This window comes from Trematomus bernacchii, unplaced genomic scaffold (genome assembly GCF_902827165.1).
Source record: "Trematomus bernacchii unplaced genomic scaffold, fTreBer1.1, whole genome shotgun sequence".
In the NCBI taxonomy this organism is placed as follows: Eukaryota; Metazoa; Chordata; class Actinopteri; order Perciformes; family Nototheniidae; genus Trematomus; species Trematomus bernacchii.
Window position 1 is genome coordinate 1,870,497 of NW_022987588.1, and position 27,141 is coordinate 1,897,637.

The following is a 27,141-nucleotide window of genomic DNA, read 5'->3' on the forward strand; positions in this document are numbered from 1 at the left end:
TTGCATTTCTTCTCAATATATAATAAAGAATAATCATTAAATGTTAAGCTGGATATCAAAGAACCTAAATGAGACTGTCCCGTGAGGAGACCCCTCACTAATCAGGTCTGTGCCTACCTTGCCAGAAGGTGAAATTCTTGGACTCACAGTGGCAGGCGGAGATGGGGGGGTGGTGGCTCACCTGCGAGACCAGATCAAATAAACAGTCTGACAGCTGCTGTTGTTGAGATTATGCATCATGTACATTTATACTAGTCTCCAAACACATTTACACACTAGGAATGTATTAGAGCTGAAACAATTATAAATAAATAATATAATAAATATCTTTGTTGATTCTCTAAAGATGTATGAATTCATCTTTTCTGATTTTTGTAAGCAAAAAATTAAGAGAAATTTCCAATGCCAGTTTCAGAGATGTCAAGATTTTCCTTCACTTTCTGCTTATTTTGTAAATTACTCAATAATTTAAAAAATGTTTCGGGACCTTTTTGGTTGATATCATACCTGTTCGGAGAAAAAGCAGAAGCCCTTGTCTTCCCGAATACATTCATAACTCTCCCCGAGCAGCGGGTTGAATGGCTTACTTCCTGCTCTGTAGTAGGTGGATGAGTAGCCGGAGACGGCAAAAGCAGCAACGAGAACCTGCCGAGAGTCAAAACCACACAGCCATTATAAACAGGAAGGGATTACTTGCTTCATTTTTAAAGGCTTTGTCAGGAATAATCCCAACATTAGCATGCATTGGGCGCTATCAAAAGGACAGAGGAGCGATACAAATAAGAGGATCCAAGGTCGACAGCTGCATCGAAGCGTAGCGACAGTCGTGACTCTGCCTGGGACTTTTTCTATTGGGTGTGATGTCGATCTTTTACAGTAGATGAACAAATACAGACTAGACACAAAAGATACTGTAGGAGTTTACATCCACAGAAAACTGCATTGTGAATAGCAATGAGCAACCATCATGTTTTTCTCATTTCACTTCCTTCATTACCATGCGTTCAAAGGGGTCCTCGGTCTCAGCAGCTTTGTCCAGCAGCTCGCTGTACTCCAGCTCCTCACACATGCGCTGCAGGGTGTTGAGCGGCTCGTTGAGCTCCACCGGCATGGACACTTTGGACAAGTCTTTGCCGATGTTGTTTCTCAAGATGTTCCAGAGGTTGATGTTGCTGGTGTCGGGGCACGGCGATGGCAGGCAGCTGCGCCGCCCGTTACGGAAGGCACTGCCAGCAAAGTCTCCATTGGCCACTGGGAAGAGGAAGAAGAGAAAAACGACCTGTTTAGCAATATACTCATTGCACATCATTATCTATGACAGTCTCTGCTCCAGGGCTGCACAGAATATATTGTTTTATGTTGTCATTGAAAATCTGTGATATTGGAGGGATTCTTTTTGTTACTGTTGTGTGACTGTTGTGAATCCAAACCATTCCTATCAAACCAAACTCACACAACAACACAAACAAACTGATTAACACTGCAGGGGTAGACCAGCAGGTTGAATTACTGCTCATGTTATTGGAGTCTAGTGGCTTTAAAGAGAGCATCGATTACGGCTTCATTTACCCGTCGGAAAGAGCTGTCTGACTGCAGGATAAAGCAGTGAAAATATTCATATATCAGCATACGGTTGAACTGAAATGCTGATTTTATAAAAAAAAACTGATTATGGATGAGTTCCTCGTAAAACCCCACTTAAAGCATCCCAACCATGCCTTTAAATCACCCTGAAATAATATTACCACACCCAGATATTTTCCCAACCTCATCATTTTCATCATCATGAGGTAGTATATTTTACTGTGTGTTATGTGACAAAGATGGAGGAGAGCGATGCCATCCCTCTCACACAGATAGCTTACAAAGAGGAGCCCTTGGCACAGAGCAACCCTGCAAAGTCAACTGCCTCGGCCACGCTGATAGATGATCTTGCCAGAAGTGTCTGCGTCTGTTAGTAATGGTCATACGTGCTAATAGGGAGCACATGGATGCTTTTTGAAGGGCCAATCATGTCGCAGGTCGGGATTGGACTTACTTTGTCTGGAGACGTTATCGGTCACACTGGCGTTGTCCTCGGAAATGTTATCGCTCACATCGCTGACATATGACTCATCGTCTGAGCCCTGCGAGCGGAACAGGTACAAAGCAGAGTGAGTCAGTGCAGCGGAGTACAACACCAACTCTGATCACAACAGCAGACGGCCGTAGCCCCACACACACACACATACACAGTTACTGCGGCTTGCCAGTGGCTAACAAAATGCAGCAGTCGTCGGCTATCTGTCCCGCTGCAGTAATCATAAGATGAGACACTGCAGCATTTTCATATTTTTTATAGCGAAACACAATGAGGCCAGTGACGCCGCCAAAAGTGGAACATATTGAAGCAACTAGTTGTAGCAGCCTCTATCTGCTGGTGGTGGTTTAACCAACAGTGAAACACAGGTCTAATGTGCTGCTGCTGGATGGAGAATGGGGGGAGGGGTGGGGGGGAGTTGATGAATTTCCTTGTTGAGTAATCCTTCAACAAGGCTCAATGCATGCCTGGGGAGCTACAATGCTTAATGGCTCTTCAGAGACCACTTTTATTGGGAGCTGGGTGTTAGAAGGGGAGAAGGCAGTGAGTTTCAAGTGATGGTGAAAAAAGCAAGTCGCTACAAATCAAGAGGAATAGACCGAAGAGGCGTGTTATGATGCTGAGACTCAACTGAGGGATGAAGGCTTGAGGCAAATTGAAAAGAAGTCCTCCCATTTGTTTGAGTTTCTATTAAATGCTATCTCTGCTTTTCATGCTGCTCTCATTATTTGCTGACTAACTCCAGCTCCATCACAGTGACGTTTTATCTCCCCAGCAGCAGGGCGAGTGTAACGCCTTCCTTCCTCCACAACCCCCCCACCCCCCCCCCCCCCCCCCCCCTCCTCATGGACCACACTGACATCTTTTCTTTATCACGCAGCTGTCCTCCGTTTTACCTCATTCTCTGACGAGCTGGCTGACAGAAGCACTTCCTGGGCATCAAAGAATTCGGAGACAGACTCCGACATGGAGAGTCGACTCTCATTAGAGGCCTGCTGAGTCAGAGGGATCCCAATCTGTTCTCCAGCCTGCAGGAAAAACACACATTGCGAACACACATGATGTTCACTGCCCCTTGCTGCATAATGATGACACGTTTAAGAACCGAAACAGACCTGGATAAACACCATAAGAAGACAACACAGGGTTCATTTTGCAGCATGTGTATCCTTCCCAGAGGGCAAGCTCCCATCCTAATTAGTCATTTTTTCCATTAACCTTGATGTCAGGCTCTGCATTAAATAATGATCCTTTAAGCTTACCTGCCCGGGTGAACCGGAAAAAACATCTATCTTTAGAGACCGAGATCAATAATGCAACTGACAAATGCATGATGCAAACACTACAGCTACCCGGGTCAGCCCTCGTAGCCGTGTTGCTTCATCAGTGTAAGAGTCAGAAATGAGCTCCGTCAGTGACACACTGACCACAGCGACCTACCTCGTCAGGCGTGGAGATGATGTCCACACTGACAACTTGTTCAGTCAGGACAGACTCAGAGTGGATGCGGTTGAGTCGGGTTCGAAGTTCTGCGTTTTGGGACAGGGCCTGAACAATAAAAAGTGTGGTTTACTTTGTCGTTTATCTGTTTTTGTTGGGCAGGGGTTTGAGGGAAGATTTAGTCGTTGATGCACTGGATGTAGATCATTTGAAAGGTTTATAATCAGGGTCTGAAATTATGTTTTCTTTTTGTATCTGCCATTTCTGATATTTATGTGGAACGCATAGAACACTGAATTAGTGTTATCGTACATTAGAAATGTGGAATATTTACCCTGTATTTGGCAGGGTGCACGTACTAATTTCATTCCCTGCTTATAAGAAAAAATAATCCCACATGTTTGTTGCTGCAATTCCTCCTCTCCATTCAGGCTGTGGTGAGACCCCTTTACTAAATGAACTTCACTGTAAAAACATGGGGTCAGAAGCCCCAGTCCTTACAGGTCACCTGTCAGAAGGGTTAGCCAAATGAGTATCTCCCAAAGTTACAGTCATTCCAGTATGAAAGGATCTCTTTGTGAGTCCATGGACAGTGTGTTCTTGGTTGGATGAAGATACCACTCCTACGACTAACTCAAGACCGCTTTTATTGTCTGCCATATTTTGGAGAGTCTCTTTACGGTTGATTTGGGCAGGAGGAATGATCACAACAACAGATAAGTTTCGCGACATGCATATGGACATGTCATTTTGTTTTAAGATGGACTTGACTTCTTTTAAACTGCATTAACTGTCAAAGGGAGAACAGATGCCTATTTACACATCCGTCAGATTGGGAGCAACATTATAATTTATTTGGAGTTGTGTTTCTGTCCACCTGATGAATTAAACTCTAATATTCAGTCTATAGTAAGCTCTCTTTTAGTTTTCACCAATTCCTGAAGGTAACTGTTTAGTTGCTCAATGCTTCACTATGTCCATCAGCCAGCTGCTCCCATTGCTCGTTGTTTTGGTCAGGTAGAGCACAGTGGGTTCATCAGAGTTTTGTTTTCTGAATATACCTGACCACTGCTGACCAAAACCAAGCTGAAAGGCACTAAAACAGGAATAAATATGCACTTTGAATGTAGCTTTTAGTCTTACATTTTTACTGCGAAGAAATCTGGCTCATTAGTGGCTAAACACTTCACTCCACGTTTCACCAGCCAGCTGATAACCTTTTCTGCTCTCTTGGTGCTGAGCAGGTAGTGTACTGTGGATTTATGAGAGGTGTTTTTCACTGAAAACAGCTGCCCACTGCATCCACAAAGCTTAGCACTAATAAGAGCAGAGAGAGCAAACCAAAACCAAAACAGTTGCACAACTTAAAACCCCCAAAAAAGAGCATGCTATAAAGCTCAGTGGAGCTGAGGGAAAACGTAGAATCAGGCGGTGGGTTCATCATCAAATACCAGACCTTTTATAAACAAGTAGTGATGTGATTTTACATGCACACTTTCAGTAAATGTGTATTAAGCATCAGCAACTGAAACAACCATGAATCCTGATTATCAGCTTCCTACAGAGCTTTGCCTTAAAGACCTGACCCTCAGCCTAAAACAACATTGTGACACTAGCATCCAATTAGGAACAAAGTGGGATAAAGCAGCAGAAACATTTGTCTAAAAATGATGTTGACTGTTAGCAGAGGAAGTCCAATTAAATGACTGGGGTAGAGAGACAGCCCTAAGGAGCCGAGTTAATGAAGCGCACAGCACATTTTTCTCTCACCAATTAATACGGGAGAGATGATTGAACTTTCACTTGCCTGCTCTCTCCTCTCCACCCATCATCTTTCTCAATTGTGATTACAGTGACTGCTTGGAATGATCTGTAGTTTGAGTGTTTCATCTGACAGCCTGTCATCGTGAGCGTGTCTAACAACATGACAACTACAAAGGGTTTGAGTAAACACACCCAAGACACATCGCTCAAATCACTGCAGTAATTTCCCCGTGATGTCCTGATCACTCTGGGTAATTACAAGTTAAAACAGCATCATACTTAGCATTAGGAAGGGGAAGTGTTTCTTACAAACAGCTCAGTTGAACTACCCTTAATTAATAGTGGAGGGACAGAGGCATTATGGGTAATGGTAGTGGGCGGCTCATTACCTGTGACAGAGACTTCCTGAGAGAGTTGATCTGGGCCGACTGGTCCGTCTGCTCCTGGTCAGACAGAATCTGTTTGATCTTTTCTTTCTCGATGGCCACCGTGTTGAAGGCGGACTTCAGCAGCGAGTGGACTGCAGAGAGAGGGATGAAAGGAAGATTTGTTCACAATCCCCGCATGAATGACACTTTTTGCAGAGAGTTCTGAAACAATTAAAATGTTTGATTACAAAAATCCTGTGCCACGTAGCTTCTGTGTTGTGTAAGAGTTTTCTAAGTTATTTAAATTAATCTGTAAAGTGTCTTAACATAAGTGATGATCTTGCTTTATAAATAAAACATACTTTTATAATAAGCATAACTATATTTAATTTACTCAATAACGCATTGTGTTAGTATTGTTCAAAAATAATTAACTTCAAGCAGTAAAACGACCTGGGACTTAATTTAAAACTTGTGTGATTGTCACAGAAGCAATTATTTTTATAAGAGAAGCAAAGCCAAAACTACTGTACTGTATGAACATTTGACTCAGGTTGTTAGAAAAGAGAAAAATGCCTTAAGATTTACATATGAAAAGAAACCACCGGGACATTTCTCACTGATAACGCTGCCTGTCTACCTTTCTGGGCGATGGTGCAGAATTCCTCCTGAAGTTTGATGTAGTCACTGGCAGACTCTACGCTGTCCGTCAGTCGGGAGGCAGGGGCTTGAAAGTCCACCAGCTCGGCACACAGGTTGGGGTTGGAGGAGTGGAGGCGGACGGGGGACATACTGGCAGACAGAGGGACCTGGAAACAGGCACAGAGGACGGCTGTCAATCAGCTGAGAGGCACAGTAATGTGTTGTGTGTCTGACAGATCTGGGAAGAGCAAGGACCCTGGTCCTATAAGGCACAGTCAAATGTTACTAATTATTCTGTCCAAGTATCTGCATGTCAAGACAGAGGATTGTCAGGCTTTTCTCATAACGGTCCTAAACATGCAGGAAAATACCAAAAATAAATGTCCTGCTTCCTCATAATTCTGTAACTACTGCACTACTGTATAAAGAATCCGGGTCATGAAGGTCATTAGATATCAAAAACGAATAAATCAAAAAGAAGATGGACGCGCTGTTCGAAACTAAAGATGGGACAGAAGCTGCATTCCTTTGTTTTTTATATCCAGATGTCTTTGACCTGCTAAATCTAGAACTATCTAGAAATCTATAGATTATTGAGAAGCTTTTGAATTCTGTGAGGGCAAATCTGTTCATGAAAGGACAATCTATTTTATAATTGGTTGATTAAATAAAAAAGCAACAGTGTATAAAAGAACATTTAGTCTTTTTGTGAAGCATAGATTAATATATTAGGCAGAAAAAAGCACAATTTGCAGAGATGGAAAAATCATTACTCAGGCCACGACGCACCACAATAATGAGAGCCTGTTGCTGTGTGGACTGATTAAAGAACAAAAAAAGATTAAGAAAAATAGGCTGAAAATGCTGGATTGTGTAGGTGTGATGCAACAGCCTCCCCTCTCGAAAATGGTAAAAAGAGCAGGAAAAAGAGTGGGAGTACATTTTACATTTGACTCTTTCCCAATAACACTTCAACTGGACATACATGGCTCATACAGCAATTAAATCCCTGACAGTTACATAACCCTTACCTAACCCCAAAAGTGACTGCGTGTGTGTGTGTGTGTGTGTGTGTGTGTGTGTGTGTGTGTGTGTGTGTGTGTGTGTGTGTGTGTGTGTGTGTGTGTGTGTGTGTGTGTGTGTGCATGTGTGTGTGTGTGTGTGTGTGTGTGTGTGTGTGTGTGTGTGTGTCTGTGGGTGTGTGTGTCTGTGTGTGTGTGTGTGTGTGTGTGTGTGTGTGTGTGTGTGTGTGTGTGTGTGTGTGTGTGTGTGTGTGTGTGTGTCTTATGAGGCAGAACTGTAAATCTGAGAGGTACCTGAAGGAATTAAATCCCTGACAGTTACATAACCCTTACCTAACCCTAACCCCAAAAGTGACTGCGTGTGTCTGTGTGTGTGTGTGTGTGTGTGTGTGTGTGTGTGTGTGTGTGTGTGTGTGTGTGTGTGTGTGTGTGTGTGTGTGTGTGTGTGTATGTGTGTGTGTGTGTGTGTGTGTGTGTCTTATGAGGCAGAACTGTAAATCTGAGAGGTACCTGAAGCTGGAATTTTGCATCTTTGCCGACACTTTTTGTTCTCCATCTTCTGTTCAAGCGCTTTTCTTTCTTTGACAATTCTACACAATTGGTCTTTGCGGCACACGTGGATCAAAATATGCAAAATGTGGTTAATAGGACAAACAAGTCACAAATAAAACACAAGCCCACACACAAATTGATTGCAGTGAAATGGCAAAATCAAGACTGCATTCCCACAGATGAGTTGCAAAACAAAACACTGAGGTAGATGGAATGTGTGCACTACTATACTAAAAGTGTTCCCCTGATTTTGCATGTGTGCATGCATGTCTCTTTATGTATTTGTGTTTTTTTTTTTTACCTGCATTTCTGTGAAGTTGGGTGCTGACTGTGTCCTTTGAAGAATCTCCAAACTCTGCAGGAGCCGGCTCAGTTCGGTCAGGTTGGACTGGCATCGCGAGAGCTCTGAAAATAAAATTCACACCCACACACACATGTACAAACACAGTGTTATGTGTCATGAAATGGTCATGAATCCTTTTCTTATGGTTCAGAGAAGAGTCTACCATAAGGCCTGAGGAATGTTATATCTTTTGTGGCAAGTCTTCTTTATTGTTATTTAAAGTCAATACAAAAATTCAATACATTCCAATTACATAATAGACACAATGTACAATGTTTCTTCCATAACCCCAACCCTCATTTAGCATTTCTATATAATTCATTAATCAAACAGAATCAATTCTACATCTTAAAATAAATACATTTAAAGTGACAGAAGTGAGACACTAAAACAAATTGAAAAAATGAAAATAAAACAATAATTAATAATGGATTAAGTGTCAAAATAGAATCCAAAAGGCATGTTTTGAATGTACAGTTGATCCCAGCATGAGGAAGAAGATGACACCCACCCTCTGAGCACTTGTCCATCTCCTCTGACTCCTGCAGCCAAGCAACCACCTTGCTCTGGCCGTTGCTGTAGGAGGCCGGCAGGCTGCTGTTGCTGCTCGGGGCAACCGGCTGCCACGGCAAGCTGCTCGGCTTGGCCTGCTGAGAGGCGACATGGGGACAGACACTCAGATCACTGCACACCTACGAACTGGTTAGGAGTGGTTTTAATCATACGTTAGTTACTTATAGGCTCTGACAATGTGGAAAAAGGAATGTTCTGGATTCTTGAGTTAGAAAATCTCTGAATAAGATGCGGGAGAAATAGGGAAAATTATCCGTCAAAATGATGGATTTAAATTCCTTGTATGGTCGGATTTAGAACAAATCATCACATGAGAGAATCTAGCAGCAGCATATTAAGCACACTTCTAGTAATTGAATTTTCTTTCAAGTGACTCAATTTCAGGGTACATCACTGCTATTAAAATGGATCTCTTTTACCATCCTATATGAACGATCTGTGCTGTTGACCTACTCACTTCACCTACTGTACCTGCAGCAGATGCAGTAGATAACTGTGCAAATGTGCCTAGCTAGAAAATGATAAACCCTTTGTCATACAGCAGGGTTAAGAAGAACATAATGACAGATATAATGGGCTGTATTATCATCTATTAAGAGCATGTTGAAAGCTTCTTTTATAAGGATTTCTTTTTATTTGCAAGAGATCTTGATAGTCCTCCCTCCAAGAACTAATTCTGACTCTAGGATTGGAGTCTCTTATTTAAGCTTTTCTTCAGGGAGACCTCATCAGGCTGCAGCCAGCTGCTCTGAATCCAGATCCTACTGATCACCTCTAATGGCCGCACCGAGATACACTCCCAGGAGATCCTGCTCTGGCGGCATCCTCACATTTACCTCACGTTCAGACATGCCAGCAAAGACTAGGGGTTTACACTAAGTGGAGTCTGGATACAACAACCAGGTTCATTATCCTAATGAAGAGTGTAGAATTACCTTTCCAATCAAGGTTACTGCATTAGGCAGATATCAGTCTACACATCCCCAGCCCTTAGTCTAGCAGGGTCCTTGTTGTGGCAACAATGTGGAACATGTGTTGAGATCATTTATGTAAAACAGTGACATTTAAACCAAAGAAATTGCACGTTTTGTATAAAACCTAAATGTAGACATGTTAAATTGGGGTCATTGAAAGGACAACATTGACAACACAGTCTTGTCTGACTGTTATGTCTTCCTGTCACTACTGTGAATGTTCAGTGAGTTGAACTTCCTCTCTTCTGGTATTTTGGTTCACTATCACAGTTTAAAATAAAACAGAACTAGGCAGTCTCTCCTTCCCCATGACATACCTTTTGAATAAGTAATTGCACTTTGCTCAGAGCTCAGAGAAACTGCTTTTAAGCTCGATACTCAGGAGGAGTATGAACTAGAATTACAACTTTGCTGATTGTGTGCCTCGCCAATCGGATGCAGTTTTCATCCATGTCGGCTCCAAATACAATCACTCACTTAACCTATTTGTATGAAATTGTCATAATTATCACAGCTATCCTGGATAAAGGCCAACAACTTGAGTCCAAATCTATGTTTGTGCTAGGGATGGGAATTTGAAAGCAAATGTATATTCGAATATTCGACCCCCAAAAAAACGGTTAACCGATTAACCAAAATGTACATATCCTATAAAAAAAAAAAATGTGGGAACAATTTTTACAAAATAAAAAAGATCACTGGTGATCACAGTTTGAACAGTTGACAGCTATAGGCCTACAGCTTTCATGCTTAAAACATAACTTGGTCTTTAAATGAAAGAGGGATCATACACGAACAACGTAACCCTATCACAACAGAGATCAACAACCTATAACAGGGCCTATGCACAGAATGCAGCTATTCAATACTCATTCTTGTTTAAGAATATGAGCATGTCTACTCAGGGGAGAGGCGGGTGCGGAGGCGATTCACAATCAGGCCAGCTGTAGAGAAGACCCTCTCAGCTGGAATTTGGGCATAAGATGAGGTTTGAGTCTGTGTGATCTGCGTGTAGGGAGGGGCAGCAGCCATATCGTTAGCTAGAACTAGCTAGATCTGATGGATTTGGACATGAACGCGAGTGAAGTATAACCGGACGCGAGAGAGAGAGATCAGCACCTGCAGCTCTGCCCGCTGTGAGGGACCGGTGAGCGGAGAAAAACACACCTTTAGACCTAACACACTTAGCTATGGCACTGTCGTTTACATTGAATTATTCCATTTGATTATATGTAATCAACTAAGGCACCCCTCCCAAAAAAGATTACAATAAAAATATTCAAAACTCATATTCTCATATTCGAATACCTGAATAATTTTGAATATTCGATTAATCGTTCCCATGCCTAGTTTGTGCCAGATTCTTTCGAGAAGTCCTACTCACATTTTTGGACCAGATGATTTATTGATTAGTTGAGGAAATAATCCTACAGTTAATAGTTGTGAGATCTCACCTTTGCATCGCGTACCACACTGGAGGCCGGTTGGGGGGACTCCATGGCAGCGGGTGGGGGAGGAAACGTCCGCATGGTGGCCTCTCGGGGAGATCGCACAATCTCGTTCTGTCGGTAAAGCCGGTGATGACGCAACTTGGAAACCCAAGCATCAAAGATGTCTTGAGATTTGACCTGGAGAGAAAGACAGCTTGAATCTCTGCTCGGATGACCTCCTGTTTATCTTTATTGACAGGACAGTATTGACTCAGTGTTACCTTCAGGTGATAGATGTGTTCCTCCGTGTCCAGGTCGATGCGTCGAGCTCTCTTCTTGATGGACATGACTGAGAGGCCGACGTCAATGCTGCCATGAAGCTTGCCTTTTTGGATCTAAAACGGGCAAAGACACACATTTTTACACACATATTATTTTTCTGTTTACTCATGGTTTACAGTTAGTCAAATAATTAGTACGTTTTGTACAAAAGGGATATCCAGCAATTACCAAATACCTCAACACTAATAAGTATGAAGAAAACTCAAAGATCCTCCCTGCTGTAGATCACTTGTATTCACTTTATCAATGTTTGACTCCTCAGATAAATTCAATAAAAAATTCAAAAGGCTTATAAAAAAAAACCTTAAATGATTCAATTGATTATTTGATCAACAGAAACTTTGATGACAACATTTTTGATAATCAATAAATTGTCGTCATTAAAGGTGGAGTAGGTAAGTTTGAGAAACCGGCTCGAGATACACTTTTTGTTATATTCCATGGAATGCTCTTAACATCCCGATAGCAATGAATATCTTAAGTGCTTGGACAAAAAATCCATAAAAAAAATGTCATCTGTGGAAGCCGTAATACTGTAAAAAGCACGACCAATCATTTTAGCCGGCCCGGCTAAAATAACTGGATGGCCTACCTGCCTGTCAGCCTTCCATCTGTGCACAAACTTATCTCGTGCCCTCATTGGTCATGTGCGCGTTCGTGTGTGTTGGAGGAGGGGCTCTGTAAGGAAGTGGCAGATTTTCTCTGGCTGTGTATTTTCAAATTCTTGCGCACTCGAGCTGGTTTCTCCAAAATTACCTACCCCACCTTTAAGGGCTTAATGTAAGAGCAGTGTCTCGGCTCATTCGACATATATATATATATACTATAATTTAATTAAAACAAAAAAACAATGTAAATTCAAACGTAGGATAACTTGAAATACCTTTAAATTTAAGTACAATTGCTGTTATAATTAAGTAGAAATGCCAATCATTCACAGATTCTGTCCAACGAGCTGTAAAGACGTAATGCTTAGCACTCTCTTATACATATATAATATTTAAATCATATGTTATGGTTGGGTTATATTGTTGGTTGAACAAAAGGGTGTCTTTCATTTGGACATGGATTTAGGATTTTCTCTTTGCTGTTTTCCCCTTTATTGGATAGTTTTAAGAGGTAGACAGGAAACAAGGGGAGGAAAAAGGTCCAAGGGTTTCTAAACACTAAAACATTGTAAATAAAGTCAAACAGCGGTTTGTGTGATGCTTTGGTTTCTTCAGTTGTGTGTTGTATTTTCATTCTGTCAGTAAAATTGTACATTACATGCAAAGTGACATGGTTTTCTGAAAACACTGTGAACATCGTGACCGTGTTGCAGATGTTTCTGCTGACTCATTGCCGAGCTGATGTCAGGCCAGGCTGCCCTGCCCGAGGGTAATAGTCAGGGTTACTTACATCAATAGGGGTCTTGGAGTACTTCAGGATACCATTGTCCAGAACAAAAAAACGCTGCAGAGAATATAAGCACAAAAACAACGTGTTAAATAACAGGAAGGGCAAACATAGAAAATAGATCACATCGTACTTGTTGTTGTGGATTCAATATAAAGTCATCTAAAATGTATTTTATCACGATTAGCTGTAGGCTCTGTGTGTTCTGTGGTGTTGTTAGTACAAATATGCTGACGACAGGGACTGGTTTCCACTGTTATTCAAGTGTTTTGCGAAAACAACAGTTACGCTGATTCTGAAACTTCAAAAGGAAACAAGGCTTGCGGAAGAGGCCCAGAGCACGAAGCGAGGGGCATGAAAAGGGGAACCTATTTCTTACTAGACAGCAAACTGCTTAACATTCAAGGAGCGCCTGTGTGTGAAAGTGTTTGTCCATCATCAAAAGCTTTTGTGTCTGGCTGTGCCTGAGGATCTTACCTTGTGCCAGCCTTTCAGGGGCCATTTCCGCTTCTTTAACATGAACCCCTCGTGTTTATCGGGCCTCTGGACGTTGCTCTGGCCGATTTTCAGCCCCTCAATGATTTCCCAGCTGTCTGCCTCCTAGAAAGAAAAAAAAAAGAACAATACCATTTTATAAATAATGCACTCACTCCTCTGGAATAAGAAAAGAGGAGATACACTTGCTGGTACAAAAGGAAAAATACCCCTGTCAGGCCCACAGAGTGAAAAAGGCAAATCACAGGAATACACTTAAAACTTATTCTTCTTCCACTAAACTACAAATTCTAAAAAATACTGCCCGTTTCAGATTCCCCCTGCTCTCTCAGCATTTCCACTCCATTAGCTTTCCCCTGACTGGGCTCTTCCTGGTGGGTCTGTAAATCAAATTGATGTTTGTGGAGCAGAGAGACAGCAAAGTCAGGCAGGGACAGGTGAAACACACGTCACGTCATGATCCATTCAGCGTCTTTAGAAGTTATTTTGTGTAAAAGTTTGATATTTTATTAATTGTCAGGATTACTGTTACTGTACCCTTTTCTTCCACTTCTTTTTTAACAGGGCTGCCCCATCATTATCAATTATTCAACTTATTGGTTGTCAAGCTTTTATGTTATCCATTCACTATCAATTTCGTTTTTTCAATCTTCGATAACAAATAATATTGTATGATATTCATTTGCTATAAATACGTTTTTGTATCAGCTAGAAATCTCTTTTTTTCCATTGGTATTCATTTGCTAATAATCTTCTTTGAATGGTCTTGGTTTAATATCATATGTTTTGTATTGTGTTCAGTTTTGACAAAAACGTATGGAACACATACAGTATTACAGGACAGTCCAATGAGGGAAACTAAATCAATTGTAGAGTGGTAAACTCTTAAAAAATAACAATTTTGATTTCCTTCCCCCTCAAACTTTCATTTTTATTGTTGCTTATTTGATTGATATTAAATCTAACAGATTTTTTTCAGTGGCTTTACGCAAAGCATGATTGCAAGGCATGTAACTCAATATAGCTGTGTTCAACGTGACACTTCAGATAGCAACCGTGATATTGATGTAGAATCAAGAGTATAAAATAAACTAATCGTCTTACTGCCATATGGTCAGAAAGCGTCAACATTGATATGACATGACATGTAGTCCTCTATTTTCTGGCAGTTATCCATCAGATTAAGTAGGATATTAATGAACTGGAATGCATCATAATGTAATATTGGTGAAGTAGGTCAGATATTTAATTTTAGACTTGAATCAGCCTCTGAGGCAAAACCCACAAGTTAACACAAAGAAGCATCTCCAGAAAACCAGATGAAACCCTGTGGCTCTTCACTGCTCGGTGCGATGCTGCGATCTTCAAGACAGCTCGTTGGGTGACACCCGACCTTGTCTCGCAGGACATTTAACAAAAGGAGACAACAGCTTGTTTAAACTAATGGCCGGGCGAACATATCTGCTTGGTAATGAGGTCATGTTTCTCCAGCAAGGACGGCCCCTCCCGCTCTGAGTGTCGCTGTGCTACTGAGGAGGTGAAGGAGCTCAACTGCATTTGCAAAATGTACATCACCATTCAAAGCAATCATATCATAAACGGTAGCGCCGCACTCATTATGACCAAAGCAAAAAGGTCATTATCCGTTGAACGACTCAACTGTACTGTATAATGTAAGCGATTACAGCTTCCACGCTGCTGTGTTGAGACCATAACAGCCCAACACGTGACGAGCACCCCCACTAAGAGGCAATAACAAGCAGCAATCTAACAGAAACCCTCCAGACACATTTCCTGTGTGTTACCGGTGGCATTACAAACAGACTTTCAAATTACTCTAAATTGATAAATCAATACTGCACTAAATAAAGAATGGCTGCCACCATTGCCATTCAATGCACTTTCCCGGGCATCGCTTTAAGAGCCGAACCATTACCGACATCAATCAACAAAATCTTCAGGAAGAGCAGTCAAGCTCCCGTTAAATGACAAAGTATATGCCAACTATCGGTTTATATGGAAATTGCCGCTACAGTCGGAGGGTTTGCTTTTGTTATTTGACCCTGAAAAAGGAACTCAATTGAGCTGTGATTTCCTGCACTCCGCGCCGTTCATTGATCTCGCTGCAGAATGATTTAAATCTGAATGGTGAGTTTTCCCCTTTAATGAAGGATGTTGTGTCAGACTCCGTAAGAGGCTGTCTGCCTTTCTACGTCAACATTTCAGAAGGTTAGCCCCATGAGCTTGTTGTTTGATATTTAGATAACTTTGATAACAGATTGTTTTGCCTTTCTCTCTTCTTTTCCAAGTCTTTAAAAAGACTCATATCAGAGTTACAGTAGTTGCCAGAACTAGGGCTGAACAATATATCCATATTATACAGATATCATGATATGAGGTTGTAGAACATTTTGGTTATTGTGATATCGCAATTGGCATTTGTGACTTTCATGGTTTTGAAGGCTGCATGACAACACTTAGATTTACTTTTTGAACTTTCCAGACTTTTCTATTATCTGCCCCTACCAACTTAGTCATTATATCCACATCTTACAAAGAAAATATTTTGTGAAAGCCCCAATTGTCAACCCTACAATATCAATATCATTTTTTTCGCAAAAATATTGTAGAATTTGATGTTATTCATTTTACCCAGGCGGGCGAGAATAGCAAAATAATATGTTAGATCCCAATCATCAACTGAATCATTCTGTGTGAGTCTCGTGGTGTCTGCCATCTGCAGTGACTTTGTAGCACAGTGGACTCTGTAATGCTGCAATGAATCACAGCATTACAGTTAAGGTCTCCCTTTGCAGGAGAAAGGACAAACACTCCTTGGGGACACCTTAGGCTAAATCAGGACTATAAATATCAGTACAGCCCACTTCTGATGAAGTCTAGGTCCTTTTATACAACTGACTCTCTGAAAGATATGGATCTACATGCAGAGAAACTATTCATTCTGCTTCTGACTGCTGATAGTGTGAAGAGCTGCACTTCATGAACTCAACATAATCACCAAGTTATTTCAGTCTAATTCTCTTTTACTTCTTTATGTTAGTGTCCTCAGAAGGCAATAAAAGATAATGATCTAATAACAGAGTGATAAAATAATGAAACAGATTCATGTTTAGTCTTTCATCTTGTTAACTCGAGATGCCAAGTTTAAAACAAAATTATCTCGGGATAATTAGGTGTTCATAGCGCCATATTCTTTTCTTGTCTTAGCAAAATAAATATCTCGCTTTTTTTCTCAAAATAACAAGTTTTTCCATGATCTTATGAAAAAAACCTATTGTTTTTTAAAGATATGCACAGTGTTGCCAGTAGAGCTGCAACAATTTGGCAGAAAATGAATATAGGCAACGATTTTGATAATCTACTAATGTTCTGGTGACTAAGTTTTAACAAAAAGGTTTATTAAATGTGAGGATTTGTTGGGATATGTTTACTTTAGGTCTCTTACTGTTGGTCAAAACAACAAGAGACATTGGAATCTGGAGAAGTGTAAAGACTGTTTCTCACAGTTTTCTGACATGTCATGGAGCAAAAGATGTATTAAGTAATCAAGAAAGTAATCAGTCGATGTATTGATGGCTTAAAACAACCGTTAGTTGTAGCCCTGATTGCAAAAAAGCAACTTTGTTAGCTAAACAATTAAGTTGTGATTTCAACATCACAGAAGTATAAAACTATTGTAACTTCATCTGTTCTTAGCTTCCTCCCCAGGCGAGACTCAGACGAGACTCAGACGAGACTCACTCATCTACAGTTTTTATTTATATAAGGCTGAAACAGCATCTTCAGTTTCAGCAACAACTAACCGCGACAAAAACATTAAGCACATACTCTTTGAAGAACCCTTGACGACCTTTCAATGGCTGTCTAAAAAGCAACCACGAGCAGCCATTATTATTAACTATATGTTTGTTAAAGTGGACCTACAGTATCATGCTATATTTAAATGATATATTGTAGGGCCATAAGGTATATTTATACGTTTCTGTTTTCAAAATACCAAACAGATCATGCATTTTAGCCATGCCTCATTTCGCTCTATGTGCTGTTTGCTGTCTACGGGTCTGATTCTGCTGACCACGCCCCCCTGCAGGAGAGGGGAGACGTGCTCTGATCAGCTGCTGGGCTGTCAGAAGAGGGGGAGAAAAAGAGATCTCCGTCCTCCGTGTTTTATTATATAGAGTCGTTATTCATTTGTTTTAAAGCTCAATAAATAACAAAGAAGACCTTTGACCGGCACTTTTCTAATTTTGTCCGGAAGATTTAAACTTTAACGGACATCTTGACCGGCGAAACAAACTGAAACTGAAACTCTGCCGCACGGTCCCCTCGTTCCTTGGAAGAGGCGGAGAGGTGGGTGTTTGTCATCTGCTGGTGGACTAACCGGTGAGAATTACAGTGCTTGCCTCGACGGGGAGGGATTGCATTGAATTAAAGCAGCGGGAGCAAACGCTTGCCTCGGGGAGGGAGAAAAAAAGCCACAGCGGAGAATAAACAGAAGGGTAACCATGGTAACTATGGGCGGGAAGTCTTCTTCGCTGCTTTTGTGGCAGACTACAGCGCCACTTACAGGCCTGGCATATGTACTACAGCGTCTCCAGCGCTTTCGAGCGGCAATGGCCGGCCGTGGCCCAACCCCACATTCCCCTGATAGGTGGAGAGTTGGCCCAATAGCCGTAGCGCCACTGTCCTGACGTCAGGACAGTGTTCAAATCTGGATCAGTTTTTATCAGATCCGTTGCAGCCCCTTTTTTAGAGATTTGGGTATGGAGGAAAATAGAGAGGGTTGTGTTTTCTGACACTTGGTGAGTTCCCTGGAACACCGGGGACACATATTCATGTATAAAAGACGTACAAAAGTGCATTTTGCATGATAGGTCCCCTTTAAATAAAGCTGACTCCTTCAATCTGACAGAGTCTGCTTTAGTATATCAGGAGGACTGTTTGACTCTAGTTCAATTATAAACAAATACAGATCTCCCTCCATTATTACTTTACAATTTTAAAATATAAATAAATACAAATGATTTAAAACTTGAATGTCTCATCCGACAGCTACATTTTAAACCATTCACTTCAAATCTATTTAGTGACGTCTGTGATTGTCTGTTTCTGTATGCACTTTGTTTATGTCTGGCTATTTCCTTGCAGGTATTTGCATTTCTGTCTGGTGCTGCTTGTTTTTCTTTCCCTCTGCTGTATCAGGTCTCTCTTGGAAGAGAGTCTCTCCTAAATTAGATTACCTGATCAAATAAAACGTATATAGGCTATGAGGGTGGATAGTGGATGGGTGGGGTGAGGGATAGCAGCTAAAAGTAGTGGAGAGTATAATCTGTGAATGTTTAAAGGGATGTAGGTCCTAATATTCTCTTATTGCTTAGGTTGACCCTCACTCATCTTAAAGGTCCCCTATTATACTGTTTTTCATCAATATATTATAGGTCTCAGATATATACAAACATGTCTCTGAAGTGTTTGGCTCAAAATACCAAACAGATCATGCATTGCAGCATCCCATAAACCCCTCTGTTTCAGCCCTGTTTCAAAAGTGCTGATTCTCCGTCTGTTACTTTAGATGAAAATAAGGAGCCACTCCCCACGCCCCTCTGAGAGATATTTGGTTAAAAAGAACACAATGGTGCTCTAGGAGGAGATCCAGGTGATAAGGTGGGGGGGGTTACTTTGGTTGGTGATTGGCTAATGGTTACACAAGACAAAACATCGTTATGACATCATAAAGTGGCCAAAATCTGATCAGCTCATTTTCAGACAGGTTTTTATATAAATGGATCAGGACAAAAATAAATATTGTTTCCTGAAACTTTCAGAATTTCTTTACACAGAGGGGACACATATTTCTGTATAAAAGACAAGTGGATTTGGCATAATAGGTGACCTTTAAGTATTTTCACTGTGTGTATTATTGAAGTTAAAAGCAGACTTATCTCTATGTAACTGTGCTCCCAAGTTGGGAGTCCCAACCAAATAATAAATCATTCAAACCGCAATTTACAGTATGTGGTCTCTTGTTGTACTTGTGAGAGAATATAGTGTGTTACACTGTACTCCCTGATAGAATAACCGTTACAGGTTCACATCTTGTCTTTCACAATCACAGGACAATGATATTCCAGCAGCCACAGAGGAGTATTTGTGAGGATGGATTTCACTGCAGTGTTGGTCTGGCACAGCAGTAAAGCTTAGAGTAGGAAGGTTGGTTGCTCTGTGGATGAGAAGTTAACACCCTGAGAGACAGACTGCGTATGAGCACAGTTTTATGCTTTATGTGAGAGATACTGAGGCTGAAAACATGTTGGATGACTGAGGATGAGGAGGGGAACTCTGGATGAAGTCAGTGATGTGCTCAAACACCATTTATAACATTTGACACAGTAATAGATGGAAAAGAAATCTCCACTCAAGGTCCTCATACTAGCATTTAGACCTTGGGTTGAATGTGTTTATGCCAAACATAATCAAAAATAACAAGAAAAGGGAATAAAAAAAGGCCATTCAATGCAATATTTGCAGTATATGAAGACAATGATACATCTGTATTTTCACATAATTGTCTAGAAGAACTCATATTACAATTTAAAATATATTTCTCTAAAACAGATCAATAAATGTTGGTCCTGTACAAAATGCACAATCTGGGAATTATTTGTGACCATATATCAGACGATAAGCCACCATCTCCCTATTTGAATCAATATAGAAAAGAGGTTAAGATTGTTTATGTAATCAAATATTCATATTCAAAAATGTATAATACATATTTTAGTTTATAATAATAATAATGATAACTTTAATTTATATAGCGCCTTTCATTAACCCAAGGACGCTTAACAATGAACATATAACAAGACGTATACAAGACATAAAACAGGGGGCAGAAGTGGAAGTGTTACATTGCAGGGGGGGGGGATGAGTGAGTTAATGTTGGAATGCTTTGTTGAACAGATGAGTTTTCAGGGTTGATTTGAAGATGTTCAGAGAAGTGGCGTTACGGATTTCAGCAGGGAGGGAGATCCAGAGGGTGGGGGCAGCGACACTGAAGGCACGGTCCCCGAAGGTGCGGAGGCGTGAATGGGGAATGGAGAGCAGGCCGGAGTCTGAGGATCGAAGGGTGCGGGACCGGATGTAAGGGTGGAGGAGATCCGTGAGGTACTGAGGGGAGAGGGCATGTAGGGACTTGTAGGTGATGAGGAGGAGTTTGTAGGGTGATGCGGGACGTGACCGGGAGCCAGTGGAGGTTGAAGAGAGTGGGGGTGATGTGCTGCCAGGGCTTGGTGCGTGTGAGAACCCTGGCAGCTGAGTTCTGGATGTACTGGAGCCTGTCCAGGGTTTTGCTGGGAACCCCGGACAGGAGTCCGTTGCAATAGTCCAGGCGGGAGGTAATGAAACAGTGAATGAGCTTCTCTGCAACAGAGTCGGAGAGGGATGGCCGGAGTCTGGATATGTTTCTGAGGTGGAAGAAGGCTGATTTTGATACTGACTTGATGTGGTTCTAAAATAAAAGGGTTGAATCCAATATAATCATATTATATCTATCATCTCTCTGCTTTTGAAATGGTCTGTGGTGCTGCTGAGGAAAATGATATTAGCATACATGTCAAACCAGCCCTTCAGGCATTATGATAACCTAGCCATAGAATAAATAAAGGAGGATGTCTCTACAGGAGGGAGGACACTGATTTATGCAGTTGTCAATACAAGTCCATCCATCATTCAATCTACAATAACACCACGGTGTCGTCATTACCATGAAAACAGCAACTATCTGACCTTAGAGCAACAGATAATGATTGATTTCCTCACCCTTGTAAAATGAAAAGGGACCTTTCTTAAATATTAGCCACAATCCCAACTCTCCCTTCAACTGTCTCCAAGCCGAGAAGATCTCATCCTAACAGGTAATGACATCCTGAATCAATGTGTTGTGTCCAAGAACTGTAAGTGTGTGTGTGTGTGTGTGTGTGTGTGTGTGTGTGTGTGTGTGTGTGTGTGTGTGTGTGTGTGTGTGTGTGTGTGTGTGTGTGTGTGTGTGTGTGTGTGTGTGTGTGTGTGTGTGTGTGTGTGTGTGTGTGTGTGTGTGTGTGTGTCTGCTAACTGCAGGTGGTGCCTCTAATTGCTCTCATGAGGGTCTCTGGAGTGAACTTTAGTCGTCAGCAAAGGGGAAAGTGACATGTATTGATTAGAAAATCTGGGCTGGATCTTATTAAGGCTTTCCCCGAACAAAATGCCCTGCTCACATTTTTCCTCAGAAACTGAGACCCAGCCAAGCTAGCTAAGGTCTTTTCTCAGCGTCTACTGTGCTTCCTCCGGATGTTCCCGGGGAAGATATACTGCACTGCATAGTTCTCTACAAGTACACGGACAAAATATCTTTCAAAACTCCCTGCACAGAGCACACTTAACATGACAGAAATTCAAGAAAACCCTACTATTAAGGTAAAACACAGAGATACACAACTGGGAGACATCCTTGAAATGAATCAGCCATTTTTTCACATGACTTTTGTCACTTGTACTTAATTCTTTATCTTGGGAACAGTGGTTCAGTCTCACCACATTGTGAATTTAGTGGCTTTTATAGTGGCTTCGGTTGTCACAGAAATGATGTAATATGATTGAAAGCTTTAGAACAGCTACTAAATTGACCTTTTTGTAAGACAGCTAAGGTCAAGAATGAACTTAAAGGGCAACGTGGATGTGAAAAATGGAAATTTGAGCAATGAAAAAGGGGACAACTGCTTGAAGTCAGTGTGATACAATCGAAAGCCATAATAATAGACTATGTGAGCTGAAACCCTGAGACAGCAGATTCAAACAAATGAATATTTGTAACTGTATGATTTTGAAGGATACACCTGCATTTCCCACAGCTCCATCACCACAGCATCACTTAGCAAACTCTGCTGCATCATAACACAACACAGCTGCAACAATCAAAAAACTAATTCCCAATGATATTCATAATATGCCGCTGATATCTACAATACCAAGTATCTTGAGGTCTTGATCAAGCAGGTGTGCTAAATATGTGATACTACTTGACAAACACTTCTCTGCTATCTCATTGTCTGCCTCATTGGACAGTCCCTGACTTCATTAAACACATCAAAAGAGAATAGGAAGTGCCAGCAGATAACCCTGCTCTCAGATTTAGCATCCAGGATTACGGAGCGTCTGGGAAATTAAATGCTGAACCCTTTCACCCATGAAGGCTTTGTTATCCAATGCAGGTAGAGATATGGAATAAAGCAACAATGGACAGAAGGGTTAACTGTCGGCCTCATCAAGCAGAAGGCGACCGTGCGCTTCAAACAGGCCCCATTTCTCAAAACCAACTCCCTTTTTCTCCTGAGAACGCCAGGTCCCGCAGACACAAGCTGGGCTCCCACACCGCATACCAGAGCGTGCCACAGTGGAGCACCGAGCCTTCGTCTGTCCGTCATGAAATATTCAACACCCAGTGCAGACGGAAAAGCTGTGATGTCAGAGATTCCAGTTACGGTGTCCAGTTACGGTGTCCGGTTTCAGTGTGGTAAGAGGGGTGGGGGGCTTCACATGGTTCACTGCAGGGGCTACGTTTAAACACTTGTCCTGTTGTGTGAGTGCATTGTTTACCATGCCTATGAAAGGTTTATACTTAATAACCAGGGAATTAGGGCTGCTCTTTTTGAGCTGATTGGTCATTGTATCAGTAGATAATGTCGGGTTGATAGTCTGTTATATTAATAAACTATTCTTTAGTCATTGTCAGCAGGAGATTGCTCTGCATGCTGAAATGATTTGCAGAGGGGAAATAAAGAAATAATTTGACATATTTAATATATCAATTGAGTACTACTATTACTTTAAACCTGGACAGACACTGTAGGGATTAAACCACATTTTAACTTATTACGGACCTTGAATCGTTTTGTTATACATATATTTGTGGGGGAGGGGGCATCTCTTGCATTCAATTTTGGATTATATTGCTGTGGCAACTGTAGTCTTGATTGAGACGGTGCTGTGATGAAAATAAAACTTCACTTTCAGAACTGGCAATAGATATTATCTGCATTTTCTTGCCATCTGTAAATATTTGTCCATTTACAGTAGAACGACATCTTTTCGAATACATTTTACTGGAATTGTCAATAGTGTGAGTTGGTCTGTACAGTTTGAGCAGAGAGGTCATACATTCTCACCATGTAGAAGAAGACATCACAATTTTAGCAACACAACGTACAAGGAAGGCCACAAAGTAAGTGTAGGACTTCCCTACAAGAACACACTAACTGTGCACATAAAACCTTGGTAGAGAAACTTTGGGGCAGCTGATTTTAAGAAGAATGAGTCATCACATCACATAATGGTTTGGATTGTTTTTGTTTCACCCACTATCAATCCCACTTCCTGGCAGTTCCCTTCCACCCGTCTGTTTTTCTGTTCCATAAACGGCCTGTCAAGAGGACTGCACTGACATAACACTGCAACAGCCAAAATAACTTTCACCCCTCGGCTCAAGTTACATTAATTTAAAGTGCTTCTATCTTGAGAAACTATATCCATATGGATTCCTGATGAAGCCTGGGAATTACCTGCCGGCTGTCGCGCTGGGAAGAAGAAGAGGAGGAGGCGCTCTTGTGGACCGGCGTGGCGGTTTTGTGGACCGGCGTGAAGCTCCGGTCCTCAGAGCTCATGGTGCGGCCCTGGTTGCCTCGCTGGTAGTGCTGGAGGTGAGACATGATGGGCACCAGTTGGCTCTGCAGATCTCCCTCAGATCAAGAGCATCCTCTGACACTTCCTCACTGCTTGCTGTTCATCTGAAAAACAAAAAGGTCAGGAAGTCACAATCATCGCATCTACGCCTTCGTCATTCTCATGCAGTGCTGTTGTTTACACTGGCAGACACGAGCCACGCTGCCATTCATCAAACAACTCGTGGTCTAGTAGGTTTCTCCTTGTACAGAACTATCCGCCATCAATTGTTATTACCCACAGAAGCTCAGTCGAGACGCCCTGAGCTATTCTTTGAAGCATGGGGTTCAGAGATTCTCCTCATTTCATGTGCATTAGTGGATAAACCTTACTTTGTGTTTGCTATGAGATCGGTGCAGATCTTCCAAACTATGATAATACCTGATATATTGTAGTTATATGTTTAACAAATCAAGCAATACGTTATTAGTGTCATCTCAAACCTATATTGACCAATGCCTTACTTAGAGTAGAGTTGTTGTTTAACAGCAAATAAATTGGCCACTACTAAGAAATGTAAGTGCTTTTGTAAGTAGAATTAATGAAACTTTCTTTGATTCAACTTCTTAAATGGGAGAATTGGATGTTTTTTCTCAGTCTTACAGGACATCATAGTCAATTTAATATGTGTGGGTTTTTGACTGTTGCTCAATCAAAAAAGCTATTTGATCTATCAACATGTTCTGATGTTTTACAGACCAAACTTATAACATTTTAATTGGCAGATGAATGGATATTTTAAAAAGAAATAGCGGTTCCTACATCAATCTTTGTACAGGTACAAAACTCTGTTTACATCAGGAAATGTGAAAGATCTGTCGGTCCATTTGACTGTAGTCACCCTGCCTCCACTGCAGAACGTTCCCGCAGGACTGTGTCTGCAACATAAATCCTCAAACATCTAATCACAACTATGATAATGATGGTAATTAGATGAGGAAATAAATCGATAACGCATCTCCAGCTTACTGTTTAGTCACAAACCAGTGATAACCAGCATATTCTCACTACATGAGCCAATGCTTATCTATATTTGTGGTATATTTTGAGTAACTATACCAGGTCCAAAATGTCTGGTTAACCTTCTGTTCCGATAGCTACTGGGAGTGCTAGTTTTTGTCATCAGTCATGGGTCGGTGTTTCTCCATGCTGACACACATAATACTGCCTGCAGTGGTGCGGTGTAATTGTCTAAGCTCTCAGGAGGTCTTGGCGCTGATAAAATATACATCGATTGCAAGATAGAGGAAAACAAACAGATAAACAAAACCTGTTTGATTTAGAAACTGAGGCATTTGGTGAGATACTTAGGATACTATTGGACCTGCACAAGGACAAATAGCCCAATATTTTTGATGGAATACCTCAATGTTTATATTGACGCTGCTGGGGATAACATTCAGAAGATGTAGTGCAACACACCAGAACTGGTTGGGAAGAACATAAATATAATGTGGGTAATATAAACAAATGTTTATTGTTTATTTTCACAATGAACCTCAGCTCCACAATAAATCCTGTATGGTGGAAAGCATGTTGCAATAGTTTGCTTTATTAAGTGTTTAACCTGAATGTAGAATGTGTAGCCTGTGTGTAGCTATACTCTGCAATACAATATCATGCTATTATCCGGAACAATTTGTTGATTAAATTGAATTGAAAAATTGATAAATCACCAACTTATTTTAGGCTAATAATGCAAAAATATCCCCGGCTTTTTCTAAAGTGACATCAATATCTTTGGGTTTTGGAGTTCATTAAAGTCAAATAAAAAATCTCATTGGATGACATTACCTGGCTTAGGTCATACAGTAGGAATTTGTGAATTATACAGTATATTTGCTGTGTTTTATATTGTTCAAGATTAAAGGTGGGGTAGGTAAGTTTGAGAAACCGGCTCGAGATACATTTTTTGTTATATTCCATGGAATGCTCTTAACATCCCGATAGCAATGAATATCTTAAGTGCTTTGACAAAAAATCCATAAAAAAATGTCATCTGTGGAAGCCGTAATACTGTAAAAAGCACGACCAATCATTTTAGCCGGCCCGGCTAAAATAACTGGATGGCCTCCCTGCCTGTCAGCCTTCCATCTGTGCACAAACTTATCTCGTGCCCTCATTGGTCATGTGCGCGTTTGTGTGTGTTGGAGGAGGGGCTCTGTAAGGAAGTGGCAGATTTTTTCCGGCTGTGTATTTTCAAATTCTAGCACACTCAGCTGGTTTCTCCAAAATTACCTACCCCACCTTTAAGAAAATAATCAAAAACTATATTAAGGCACACAACTATTCTTAATTCTCCAAATCGGATGTAAATTCAACATAACATTTGACATTTTATTATATTTTTTATTACATTATTATTATTTCTGGTAATATTATGGCAACTATGCGACGGCAAAGACTAAATCTTACAGACTGACACGGACTGGAGCAGTGCAGGATAACATCAGGCAGCAATACACAGTGTGTGTTCCCAGGCAGTGTATACAGCTCTGGAGCTCCCTGTGGTTTCAACTACAGGATGCGTCTGTTCTTCTAGGCTCTCCCATTTGTCAGGGAAACTCCCTGAGTCCACTGAGCAGCTCTCTCTTCAGCACTATGCACTCTCACATGCAACTGTGCGGTAAACTCACACACTATAATCTATAATTCAGATCCTTTGAAAACATCATCATCGCTGCACTGTTTTAAGCCAACTGGGATCGAAGCTACAGTACAGCACGTCAATCTGGATAGAGTAGTTATCTATGTAATAGATCCACTCACCCTGAACTTATAAGGAAGCAGAAGGGAGGAGTACTTTAGGTGAAAGTTCACAATTTAATAAATTGTCTAGTTTTCGAGCTTGAATTTAGATGGAAATCTGTCGAGAAAATAAATAGCTGCTGTAAGTAAAAGAGAAATCTTGTAACCAAGGCTGTTGGCTTATGCAGAATCCAGCACAT

General features: G+C 41.1%; 1 protein-coding gene across 3 annotated transcripts in view; it reads right to left on the reverse strand.

The window, feature by feature from the left end:
• osbpl6 (oxysterol binding protein-like 6) overlaps positions 1-27,141 on the reverse strand; it is a 37,752-nt gene that overhangs the window by 5,976 nt on the left and 4,635 nt on the right. The window contains exons 2-17 of one of the 3 annotated variants that reach the window (XM_034128840.1): positions 24,034-24,258; positions 13,403-13,525; positions 12,929-12,982; positions 11,470-11,583; positions 11,213-11,386; positions 8,723-8,861; positions 8,170-8,273; positions 7,827-7,919; positions 6,293-6,461; positions 5,674-5,804; positions 3,521-3,628; positions 2,977-3,108; positions 2,039-2,126; positions 998-1,251; positions 508-645; positions 118-181 (exon numbers count right to left, since the gene is read on the reverse strand). In XM_034128840.1, coding sequence (XP_033984731.1) covers positions 118-181; positions 508-645; positions 998-1,251; positions 2,039-2,126; positions 2,977-3,108; positions 3,521-3,628; positions 5,674-5,804; positions 6,293-6,461; positions 7,827-7,919; positions 8,170-8,273; positions 8,723-8,861; positions 11,213-11,386; positions 11,470-11,583; positions 12,929-12,982; positions 13,403-13,525; positions 24,034-24,180 — 2,032 coding nt within the window. In that variant the 5' untranslated portion in view covers positions 24,181-24,258. The remainder of the gene's footprint in view (positions 1-117; positions 182-507; positions 646-997; positions 1,252-2,038; positions 2,127-2,976; positions 3,109-3,520; positions 3,629-5,673; positions 5,805-6,292; positions 6,462-7,826; positions 7,920-8,169; positions 8,274-8,722; positions 8,862-11,212; positions 11,387-11,469; positions 11,584-12,928; positions 12,983-13,402; positions 13,526-24,033; positions 24,259-27,141) is intronic. The other 2 variants (XM_034128841.1, XM_034128842.1) reach the window with 2 other exon arrangements.